This window comes from Canis lupus, chromosome 7 (assembly GCF_011100685.1).
Source record: "Canis lupus familiaris isolate Mischka breed German Shepherd chromosome 7, alternate assembly UU_Cfam_GSD_1.0, whole genome shotgun sequence".
Lineage (NCBI taxonomy): Eukaryota > Metazoa > Chordata > Mammalia > Carnivora > Canidae > Canis > Canis lupus.
This window is the reverse complement of record NC_049228.1, coordinates 34,223,868-34,236,752: the sequence shown is the minus strand read 5'-3', so window position 1 is coordinate 34,236,752 and position 12,885 is coordinate 34,223,868. Positions and strand designations below refer to the sequence as shown.

General features: G+C 35.0%; 1 protein-coding gene across 13 annotated transcripts in view; it reads left to right on the top strand.

Annotated features, from left to right (window-relative positions):
* CEP170 (centrosomal protein 170) overlaps nt 1-12,885 on the top strand; it is a 131,587-nt gene that overhangs the window by 104,787 nt on the left and 13,915 nt on the right. For 8 of the 13 annotated variants that reach the window (XM_038542711.1, XM_038542703.1, XM_038542705.1 and 5 more), the window contains 2 exons: nt 4,772-5,009; nt 10,804-10,981. In XM_038542711.1, coding sequence (XP_038398639.1) covers nt 4,772-5,009; nt 10,804-10,981 — 416 coding nt within the window. The remainder of the gene's footprint in view (nt 1-4,771; nt 5,010-10,803; nt 10,982-12,885) is intronic. The other 5 variants (XM_038542714.1, XM_038542709.1, XM_038542713.1 and 2 more) reach the window with 3 other exon arrangements.

Sequence of the window (12,885 nt, the reverse complement as noted above, 5' to 3'; positions counted from 1 at the left end):
ACAACCTGTCCTGGTCACATAGCAGAGGCAGGGACAGGATGAGAAGCCCCAAGGCCTTTTCATTCCCAGCCTCTTGCTGTTTCTACCACATCCTGTCTGGCTCTCAGAAATACTCTGCTTACAAGCTTCTGGGCAATGCCTGGAATTTATTGGATTATTTCCAGAAGTATATACAAGGCCAACATACAATATATTTGGTATGTTGTCCACTATAACCTATGTAATTCTGATGTGTTACTAAATTCATGAAGCCACATTGTGATCCAGGATTGTATGTTTGGATTCTCTCAAGATGCCTGTTTATAGTATTCTATACTATCTACAAGGACAATGGCTAGCATCTCATAGTTAGTGGTCACACACTAACATAGTTATATGGGTAGGCAATAAAAAAACAAGAAAAGCAGATACTTGATCTAGTTGCTAAATGGGTTGTCTTTATGTTATGGCATTTCTACTTAAGACAATTATATCTTGACTGGAAAAGAAAATAAAAATTCTTAGATTTTGAAATATGATTTAAGAGAATGTAAAATCATACTGGTCAGTGTTGTACAAACTGTAAACTTAAAGGACTTAGAGGTCTCTGAACCTAGAGCCTTGATATGTCCAGATTGGCATATGTGAAAATAATTCTGTAATGTTTCAGATTTCATAATTTAGGCCATGTCTAAAAAAAGTTTTCCAAAGAAATGTATATGATAAAAATAGAAGAATGGAAATCTCTGGCTTAGAAACATTAAAAGTTCTTTGATGCTTCTTTAATTCTGATGTAATTTGCTTTTAGGAAAGTCTAGTCTCCACTACCCACCCCATTCCTTCAGTAATCCTTTAATATCAAGTTATGTTAAAATATCCAGATTTATTTTGATAAGATATATTTAAAACTAAGTGTGCAAGGTTTTCAAAGTAAAGCAGTTGGTTTTCATTAGGTACACATCCTTAGATTTTTTGCTTTCTTATTTTTATTCCAAACCTCAAATTTTATAGATGGTAGGAATTAGATGTTGGGCACGCATGGCTTCAGTTATTTCTTCCTCCAGGTGAAAGACCAATACAGAACATTGTCAGGGATCTTTTTCCCCAAATGATCTTAATTGCTACATGCTTATAAATATACCTGTAAAGTATGTTTGTGGTTCATTTCCCACAAAAATATTCTGATATAAAGTGTGAAAATGCAGTGTTTGTTTCCTGAAATGTATTTGTTACATCTATAGATGTGGATGTGTTTTAAGGCCAACAAAGTTTTAGTTAGCAATGAAAGAAATCAGAGCATTCACAAATAAATAATCCTGATAACTCTTTCTTCCTTTTTAAATTCTCAATAGTATGTTTTCATAGTGAATATAGTAGTTTATTACTTCCATAAGAGGAAGTGTTGCATAATTTTGTAACTAAGCATTATAATTAATGTAACTAAAATAATTTTCAGGTTAGCTACAAAATTAATTAAGCTGATCTTAGAACTTTGATTTTATTTTATGTGCTATCTAGTATCTCACCAATCGAGGAAGCCTCCCTAGGGCCTGGCATTGCAAATACTTTTGTTATAATATTCAATTTAATGATTTATCTGAAATGCCTTCCTGGTACCAATAATATATCAAATAAGCCTAATGCTGCATTTTAACTCTATACAGGATTTTACTTAGACAATAAAATTCAAGAGGAAGAAGTAAAATTCTTCACAGATAGAGATCACAAAAACTATCATTCTATGAGAAATTGAGGATATCTTTTCAAAGAATTAGCCTAACTGGAATCATAAAAAAATTTTTTTAAATAAAGATTTTCTAACATGTAACTGTGAAGTATTTAGAATAGCAACAAATGAGCTATGAACTCTGGGAGTCGGTAAACTTGGCTTAAACTTTGATTTAAGTAAGGCAAGACCTTTCTGGGCCTGTTTTTCTCTCTCTAAATTGAAGAATTTATGCTAATGTTAAATAGAGATTCTTATGTTCTAAAATTCTATGAAATAAGTAGTCAATAGGGAAAGTTAAAAACATTCTAATTTGAAGTTTACCCTGCAGTAACTAGTCGATGGTAGGGATTTTTTTCTTCAGATAAGTTCTTTGGGAAATAACAGGCCCTGGCATTAAAGCCCCTCTCCTGGTCTCTCTTCTGCCGGTAGTGATCATCCCACTGGTCTCCACTCTCCTCTTGGCTGTTACACAAGCCAAGTGGTGTCTACACCATACTTGAGCTCTGCTTCCTAGTACTCCCCATATGATAGGTGTGCCATTAATAAAGATAACCCTTAATCATTTAAAGATTTACTAGCCATATTTTCATTTCTTGGCTATCCCCTGTTTATTTTATTTCCCATTTTGCCCTCAATTTTAAGAGAACAGGCCTAAATATGTTACCTTTCCATTTTTAAAATATCCTTATGGTACCTTATGGTTGCTTTTCTCTGGAAAGCTATTCTTAAACTTCAGTAATCTTGCTGGCCTCTAGATAGACCTGTAAAAATAAGTGGAAACTCTATGAATGTCATTTGAAAAGAAGTTTTTCTCTTTTTCCCCCCAAAATGTAATTATTTTCTGATCTTGAGACTCAAAGTTCATTCTAATGTGGCATGGATTACATGCCATCACCTGACATTTAGCACTTGGTTCTCAGTTTCTCGTTCTGCTTTCATATATTGTGCTACTCATGAAATATAGTAGCCAATGATGGCATTCTTTGTCAGTTACCTCTAAGTCAATGACCTAGTTTCATCATCCCTACCTATGTTTTCACATCTCCTGCAATTTATTAAAACTCTTTGCTATTGATTTTGTTTTCACTCCAAACAACTTTCAGTTGTTGTAAGTATGGTTTCCATAGTTTCCAAATCAAAAATCAGGAAATCAAATCTATGAATGGTCCTTTTCTTATTTGTGAACTTGTTTTCTATGAATGATATATTCTAAACATTAATGTTTAATGGCATGCCTTTATTAAAAAGTATAAACATTGCAATATTTCTATTTTTTTTCTAGAGTCTTTTTGCTCTTATTCCTAAAGTGTTTCTGAAATTGTTTTCAAGTCTTGGGGTTAGTTCAAATCGTAGGACTTTTCAGATGTCTAAAAACTAGTAATTTTTAGTGGTAAAAGTATTTTTATGTTAATGAATTATCTTGTAATGGCAAAACTGGAAAATTTATTGACCACTACCTCCAAAAGACATTATGAATAATTACCTAGAGTTCTGTATATGTGTTTGCATACATTTTTCCAGAAGGCCATGAAGTTTCTGCATATCTTCTTATACCCATGAATCTCGTTCCAAGCTCTAGGAGCTTCAAATGGGAGTGTGAATCAGGATGAATTGGTAGGCTCTGATTCAAGACACATTCCCGTTTATAGATTTCTCTGCTTCTTAAACCAACTCTGGTGGCATTGTATATCAGTTTTATTTGACAGCCACCTGAGCCATGCTAGGCAAAATTGTGGTTTGGGGAGGAAAAGACAGGAGAGGTACAAAATTCCAGTGAAGCAGGATGAAGGAATTGTAGACTTGACCAATCTTTGCAGCCTAGGGTCAGTTTCTGTTTTAAAAGAGGGGGAGCAAAAAAAAAAAAAAAAAGGGGAGTGAGAGAGAGAGAAAGAAAACTCTTCTAATATTAATGGCAATTGGAACTTATAGCAGATGCTGAGTTTTTGTCACTTAGCCACTAAAAATATTTCATGCTTTTCACTGGGTTTTACCTAATCTGTGAAAAGCAGGTGGTCAGTATCTAGGAATTTATTCAAAAATATTTTTAAAACATTTGCTAGCCAGACACTCTGCTAAGTGCTAGATATGCAGTAGTAGATTAAACTGGTGTGGCTCCTGCCCTTGTGAAGTTTACTGTGAATCAGTCATTATTGCCCTATTTGTGACCTCTATCTTATGCCTCACAAATTGTTTGTTTCGTTCTTACATTAACAGTAGTAGTGAAATTAATTTGTCTTCTGATTTTTTCAGATGTGTCAGCAATACCATCTCTTAAATGTCTTTACTAACCTTAAATAAGAAAGTGATTGCCACTTTCTTTAATGTGAATATCACAGTATCTTCTGTGCCTTGAATGTCATTGGTTGTGAGAATAGCCTTGTAGAGCTTCGCTCCTTGTAGGTCTTATGCCATTGTCTATTTTCGCCATATGCTTTCAGTGTCAAAGCAGAGTTGTACTGAAGATGCTTTGTTGTGTTTTTACCATGTAAAAAGATTTTTTCCAATCATAGCATAACAGGATGTTGAATGACAGAGGTAATGTTTTTTTCTGCCATAAAAGCATAATTTCCACAGCAGGAATTATGCACATTTGTATGTTGGGAAAAGAGAGATTACCATCTCCATGTTGAAAGTCCATGTGGCATGAGGAAATCTTTTCCCGTATTTTTATTTTTGTTGTTGTTACTGTTACTGTCATTTAAAAAAATCCATACCTTCACTCAAATGATATATATTTGCAACTAAAAAGTATCCGAGTTAAACATTTATGAATAGAGCTTGCTTAGTTGTTTATCATTAGTGAATTTTTCATCTAAGTGTTTTATTCACCATACTACGGAAAACATGGTCTTTCAATTGTCTTTAATTACTCATTATTTTTAATTCACCAAAATGTATTGTTTCTATCTTTAAGAAGTAGTAGACATGATTTTTGTTAGGTATGTGTATGTCAGTTTTTGAAAATTGTGCTGTGTTTGTCTCATGGTGTTTTTGAAATCATGATTTTTATCTCCTTTAAAAGGTAACATAATAATTCTTTTTTTAATAATTAAACTAATTTAGTAAATTCAAGATGGAGGCGCTTTCCTACTGATTATGCTTCCACCTCAGAAGATGAATTTGGATCAAACCGTAATTCCCCTAAACATACTCGTCTACGTACTTCTCCAGCCCTGAAAACCACTCGGTTGCAGAGCTCTGGGTCAGCAGCAATGCCTACTAGTTCTTCGTTCAAGCACCGGATCAAAGAGCAGGAAGACTACATCCGAGACTGGACAGCCCATCGAGAAGAGATAGCCAGGTTGGTTTTAATGGATCACCTTTAAGAGCTGAAATTTTTTGTCAGTGTTTCAACTTGATAACAAAGTTTAGCTTGTATCTGATTTGTGTAAATTAGTCCAAGAAATGAAATCCATAGGTAGCTATGAACTTAGTTTCCTCCAAAGTGTTCCTCTCCATGCAGTTTCTCCCGGTTCATGTTTTTAACACCAGTGCTACTAACATACTGTACAACTGATTTATTTTGGTTGCAGCCCCCCTTTCTTGTTTCTGGTGAAGATACTGATGAGTTAATATCATTCTTGAAAGGTAATGTCAGCTTTATATAATTAAGAGTTGTGCAGCTGAGTTTTTTATTACTTTCCTTTTATCTTCCAAAGAGGTAATAAGCACACTTGTTGGAGATATTTTGCTCATGTTCTCTGGGGAGACTTAGAGGAGATGGATTTTTACTCACAGTTTATGAGTTCATTAGATTCTAGCTTAATTCAATCCTTTATTAATTATTTTGAGGATTAAATAAATTTGTAGGACGCCTGGGTGGCTCAGTGGTTGAGCGTCTGCCTTTGGCTCAGGGCCTGATCCCGTCCCACATCGGGTTCCCTGCAGGGAGCCTACTTCTCCCTCTGCCTCTGTCTCTGCCTTTCTCTTTGTGTTTCTCATGAATAAATAAATAAATAAAATCTTCTTTTGAAAAAAGATTATTAAATAAATTTGCTTAGTGTAACTAAAAGTTGTATCCTAAAATGTAAAATTCATGCTGCAGAAGTGATTTTTTTTAAACAATTTTTTTTTTAATTTTTTATTTATTTATGATAGTCACGCAGAGAGAGAGAGAGAGGCAGAGACACAGGCAGAGGGAGAAGCAGGCTCCATGCACTGGGAGCCTGACGTGGGATTCGATCCCGGGTCTCCAGGATCGCACCCTGGGCCAAAGGCAGGCGCCAAACCACTGCGCCACCCAGGGATCCCTGCAGAAGTGATTTTTAATTAGTACCTTATCATGGCTAAACATTGAAGAGAGGCTATACTCAAACAGATGCTAACTGTAGTTAAAGTATGTTTTTTTAAGTTTGTAAGATAACTAAATTTTACTGCAGTGTTTTATACCCTATGTCACCTAAAACATTTTCATGTTTATGTGCTACAGTTATTTCCGCCTTCAGTTTAAGGCTCTAATCTTCAAGTTTTATATTAGGTAATATTATTATAATTAAAGAACATAATATGTAATAATCCAAAAAAATAAACTCTTAACATAAATTTTTTTTAATTTATTTATTCATGAGAAATGGAGAGGAAGAGGGGCAGAGACACAGGCAGAGGGAGAAGCAGGCTCCATGCAGGGAGCCCCGACATGCTACTCAATCCCGGATCTCCAGGATCATGCCCTGGGCTGAAGGCGGTGCTAAACCCCTGAGCCACCCGGGCTGTCCCTTAACATAATTTTAATAGTGTTTATCTTGTTTTTCTTTGTTGACTTCTATGAATTATGTTTTTTTTCTGGCTCATTACTTTAATGTAATGTTTATGTTTTGGGGTCTTTAATGACTATTTACTTATAATTGCTTTCAATTCTTTTAGACATGCCCTTTTATTTTTTTTATTTATTTTTTATTTTTTTTATTTTTATTTTTTTTTTATTTTTATTTATTTATGGTAGAGAGAGAGAGGCAGAGACACAGGCAGAGGGAGAAGCAGGCTCCATGCACCGGGAGCCCGATGTGGGACTCGATCCCGGGTCTCCAGGATCGCGCCCTGGGCCAAAGGCAGGCGCCAAACCGCTGCGCCACCCAGGGATCCCGAGACATGCCCTTTTAATCTCATTGTACTGCTTAAACATTTTATTTTACCGTATAAATAGCTTTTTGTGAGACAAATTATTGAGGCATTGTGAGCCAGTTCCAGTTAGGGAACAGACCTGTCTGTGCTTCAGGATCCATTAATTGTCATGAACCCACAGGATGCCTGCAGGGAGAGAATCTCCCTCATGTTTTATGTTTTATTATTATAAAACTCATGTTTTATTCTTGTGGGTGCAGCCGGCAACAGCAGACTTCGCCCTGTCTCATCCTTTCCCCTTCCTGAGGAGGAGAGGTCCTCCTACACCAACTCAAGAAGTACCTTGAGGGAACAGTGGGTGTGTCTGCTTCCCTTTGAGGGGCACCCCCCCCCAAACTCAGACCCCTTCTTCTGGGCCGAACCCCTTCCCTGCCCCCACCCAGGAAAGCTACCACAGAGGAGACCGTGCACAGGAGCTCAAGGTGACATTTTTCACTTGGCTCTACCTTGTTACTACATGCATTCTATTACCACCGTCTCTGCATGTCTCGTTAGCAGGACTGCTAAACTGCCTATCATTTAACTTCTAATGACTTTATTCCTTTTCCTTCTAGTTTGTTAGTAGCACTGTGGTTATAAAACTTGCCTTTGGGATTTTATTTTTTAAGGTGTATTTTTCAGCCATGTATCTGAAAGCAAGCAAACCAGATGGATTGCAAAACTCCAAATAAAACATTTGTATCATTTTAGAATTTCGTCCTCTAGCAGTTTTGATAGGAATGGAGACAGAATATGAACGATTATGAGCTTCAACTTAAAAAAAAAAAAACACACAGATCAAGAGATGTCAAGAAATACATTATTATAAAATATTCCAATGACTGTAACCTAGAAGCATTATGGAATAAGTCAGCTTAGAATTAACAGCTATATAAATAGGTCCATACTCTATATTGAATTATAAATCTGTTATTTCTGCTTGAAGATATTTATTACTTTGGTTTTCTTGATAATTTTGCTTTTTAGAATTCCTAATGCTGGTTTTTAGTAGGTGCTGAGACTTTTAAGCAGTGTGGATTCAAACCAATTTAATGGTCTGTATTACTGAGTCAACTTTAAGATAGGAATCGTCATCACACAAAGAAACAGCTGGCATGTACATGATAAACTTGCAAATTAAAAGGCGGCTTTTAAGGTGCTCACTGACCTACAGTTTATGTCATGTATACATTAGAGTTCTTCATGTTAGCATAGTTTTTACTGCATAACCTGTTGAGATTGCTATTGTCTGTTTATTTAATTCATTTTTTTCTAATTAACTCAGATTGCTATCTACAAAGATCAGAAGCTTCATTTTACAAATGTCTGCATAAAAAAACTTAAAAAGCAAAAATAGATTTTTGGATAAGCTCATGCTTATCTATGTTTTGTCTCTTTTAAGCTTGGTTATTTGGTTTCTCTGAATTTTAGTTCATTTATTTCAGAAATGCAAGAATTGAATGTAGTATCTAAGAAAACACCATAAACTCTTCCCCAGAAGAATTATATCAACAGTTATAAAATTACAAGTTTTTACAAGTTACAGTTACAAGTTTTTAAAAATTACACATGGAATGATAATGTGAGATATAGCATGACCTAATAAAAAGATCTAGTTACACCATTTAAGTATTTGTGACTTTAACCAAAAAGTGTTCAAATAACTTCTCTTAAGCCTTATTTTCCTTATCTGTAAAACAAGATGATGAGTACCTCTCCTACAAGGTGGCTGTGAGAATGAAGTGAGTTGAGTATAAAGCTTCTTTCTAGGGGTGCTTATTATCATATAGTGGTTTTGGTCATATTATAATATACATTACATAATTATACATAATGTGCTCATTATATTTATTCTAAGCTTATAAGAGCAGGGACTCTATCTGCTTCCTCATCATTATAGCCCTTAGGGTATATAGCATGGTGCCTGGAACGTGGTAAGAGACCAAAACATATTTACCAGTGTACTTCCTACCTTTTTGTATTGGTAAATAAAGGAATTGACCATAGATCGTGTCTGTTAGGCCATAAGCTTCCATTTAGCTTCTCTTTTTAAATCTGTTAAATTGTTATGCAGTTACTGCATTCCTTAAAAGTCTTTCAAGCTTACATTTTGCCCAAGTTAAAAAAATGGTAATTTGTACCTGCTTTCAGTTTTTTTTTTTTTTTTTAATTTTTATTTATTTATGATAGTCACAGAGAGAGAGAGAGAGAGAGGCAGAGACATAGGCAGAGGGAGAAGCAGGCTCCATGCACCGGGAGCCTGATGTGGGATTCGATCCGGGGTCTCCAGGATCGCGCCCTGGGCCAAAGGCAGGCGCCAAACCGCTGCGCCACCCAGGGATCCCACCTGCTTTCAGTTTTAAAGTTGCAGAAGCTTTCACTTGTTTTAAGAATGTTCTGTAATTCAGATACCTTCCCTGTGGAAGTAGCCAAATTGACTTCAGTAGATGCATTACTTAGAATTTTCATGTCTCATTGAATTGAGATCTTTTTGAGAAAAGCAAGATTATCACTGGTAGATTATTAAGTTTTCTCCCTCTTAAAAACAGCAGCATTGGAAAAAATCAGTTTTTTCTTTTGCTTATCACTGGTAATACTTATTTAGTTCTTCAGTCCGCGTGGCTGGTAACACAAATAAATGGCTCTGTGGAAATGAGCTCTACACTTGGCATCTGGCCTTGCCTTAGCTATTAGTAAATTATATTATCACAACCAAGCCACTCACTTTATCTGAGAATGTGTCCTTATTCACATTCAGTTAGAGAAGTCCTACCTCACAAGAACCTTGTGACTCGCAAATGATATAACAACGTGTACTATGAAGTGCTGTGTGTCGCATGAAGTCAAAGTCATGTGTCAGAGTTACTGACCTCTTTGGCCATTTGGGGAAGTTTATGGAGCTCCTCTCAGAATAGTGTTTCTAAATGCATCAACATAAAATACTTAGTTGTGTTTCAGTAGGACTGCATTTCTTTATAATATTATCAGATCCCTGGGTGGCGCAGCGGTTTGGCGCCTGCCTTTGGCCCAGGGTGTGATCCTGGAGACCTGGGATTGAATCCCATGTCGGGCTCCGGGTGCATAGAGCCTGCTTCTCCCTCTGCCTGTGTCTCTGCCCCTCTCTCTTTCTCTCTCTCTCTCTCTGTGACTATCAAAAAAAAAAACAAGGAATAATTTATCGGGATTCCTGGGTGGCGCAGCAGTTTGGCGCCTGCCTTTGGCCCAGGGCGCGATCCTGGAGACCCGGGATCAAATCCCACGTCGGGCTCCCGGTGCATGAAGCCTGCTTCTCCCTCTGCCTGTGTGTCTGCCTCTCTCTCTCTCTCTCTCTGTGTGTGTGACTATCATAAATAAATAAAAATTTTAAAAAATATATTATCAAAATATTTTTAAAGTGACAGAGCAATAATTAGTTCTTTGTTAACATACTTACTGGAACATAATTGCTGTGGGTTTAATGACTGCTGTGGGTTTAATTTTGAAGTAGTAATGACTAGTTGTTTTAAGATACCTATAGCAACCATAATGTGATTTCTGTTGGTGAAAAAATTAACAACCCAATATTACTAATTGTTTGTTACTTGTACTTATAATCAAAAGAAATGCTAAGCTTCATTTGACAAAGGTTAGTGAAAATGAAGTTGTAATTACTTTCTTATTCAGGTGCAGCGACTCCTTGGATTCTGTTTGCCATTGTCCTCTATTAATGCTAGTCATTGATACTAACAGTGTGTTTTAAAAGACATAGCACTACTTCTGGGTGTTAACATATTTTTCAAAGTGACAGTTTATGTGAAATTTAGTTTTATTAACTTTTGGAATTAAAGTTTAAGACTGTTAGAGTCAAAATAGTTAATAGAATTTCTAAAAAATCCTAAGTTTGGTGCAAATCTTTAATTAGATACACAACTTCTATAACTGATTCTATCACAAATGATTGTTTCTAGAACTGTTATTTAAAAGGGATTAAACTTCTTTTCTGAAATTATTACCAGGATCAGCCAAGATCTTGCTCTCATTGCTCGGGAAATCAACGATGTAGCAGGAGAGATAGATTCAGTGACTTCATCAGGCACTGCCCCTAGTACCACAGTAAGCACTGCTGCCACCACCCCTGGCTCTGCCATAGACACTAGAGAAGAGGTAGGAGATCTTCATGGAGAAATGCATAAGGTTCTTTCTTTTCTTTATTTCTTTTGCTTTTAGCTTTTTGCTTAGTTTATTTTAGTTACATCCACCCTCCCTGTTTGCATGAAGCACTGCATTTTCCAACTTTGGTTTAAAAAATTTCTTTTTATGTTTTTGTAGCAAAACTAGTAAAGGCTAACATTTGGTCTGCTATTAACATGAAGCTGTAAAAGTACTTAAAACAAGCACTTTGCCAATTATTGGTGTATAGTTTTACTTTAAAATATGAGTATAAAAATATGAGTATAAATGGCATCTGAATAGCAAACTAAAACTTGATAGATGATTGTGTAATGTTTCTATAAAGTCTGGCTATGAAAATACTTCAGTTAAAGGGTATTTTTATACCTGCTTAGCTGGTCGATATCTCTACTAGCAAATAAAGAGAAAATTCTACAGTTTTCACTACTTTAAAAAATTCTTTTGAAGAATACACACGCATATATACTCAAGGATGCACTTTGAAAATTGAAATGTATTTATACATTTATACACACACACACACACACACAAATACAGATATATTCAGTTTTGAAACATTCTTGCAAATTCTGGAATGTAAGGTAGCATATATAGATTATTGCTCTTCCAAAACCAGGGCCTCCTATTCTCTGGCTTCAGGGCCCAATATTTGCATAACACTGCTCCAGAAGATGCCTTTAACAGATAACATAAAATTAATGGTACTCTGCCATGTTTGGTCTCTTGATCTGGTATAAGCAAAAGATTGGCATTTGAGAGAATTAATTAAAAGTTTTATTAGAACAAAGCCACATTCTTTATTTAATTATCATCTGGCTGTTTTGTATTGCAATGTCAGAAATTAGTAGTTAGATGGACACTGAATGGCTGCAAAGTCTAAAATATTTATTATCTAACCTTTTGCAGAAAAAAAAATATGTCAGCCTCTAATAGCTTCTCAATTTTATAAGATAATGTTCTCAATAGTAGCCCAAAATGGCTAGCCTTTTTGATAGATTTGATTCTAATAAACTGTGTTAATATTTTCTTACTTTGCTTTTTGTCACATTCCTTTTATAATCTAATTCTTCGATGGTCATTGTTTTGTTTTGGTTTTTTCTCCTTCATGTGTTGTCTGATTTGGTAAATGAGCTTTCATGAATCTGTGTAGAGTTTTGTTACCACATTGATCAATTGTAAATGTATATAAAATCATCCTCATTGTTGAAAAACAAAAGAATCTTCTTGGTGGCAAGACATACACAATTCTTCTGGTACATTTTTTAAATGATAAGATATTATTTTCTCAACTATCTAACTAAATTTTATCTAACATGATTATGCATTCACTCAGACCCAGTAAAATTACTCAACATTTCATTGAATAGACTTTAATTTTTCTTTTTTATTTTATTTCTGAATAATGTACTAAGTTTATTCCTTCTTCAGTAAACCTGAGTTACTTTGTATTGTATTTGTATAATTTGCACTGTAGGTGGCAGTATGTCATTTTTACTAAAATATGTAATCTTTGTAGCATTGTTCAAAATTTACCTAAGACCAAAATACTTCATTTAATTTTTTTTCCTTTCGTACACTTAATTGGAATTTGCTGTTTATGTATCTGTGAAGAAATTTGGCACCTGGATTTGGGGAGAAAAAAGAAAAAAACAGATAGGAAACTAAAAGAAAAACATTATTTTACATTGGTAATACAATGTGAGTAAAACGAACATGTCCATCTAGATGGCTCAGCCCTTTCTACTTAAATCTGTTTTCCATTTTGGGGAAATCTTATCCATGGAAGAATTGAATTTAACATAGTTATGTATTTTGGATTTTAAAAATAAAATCTATGTAGGTGAACATCTATTTTATTAAACAGGTACCTTTAAAGTACTTATAAAAAGAAAGAGTAATTGGTTTAT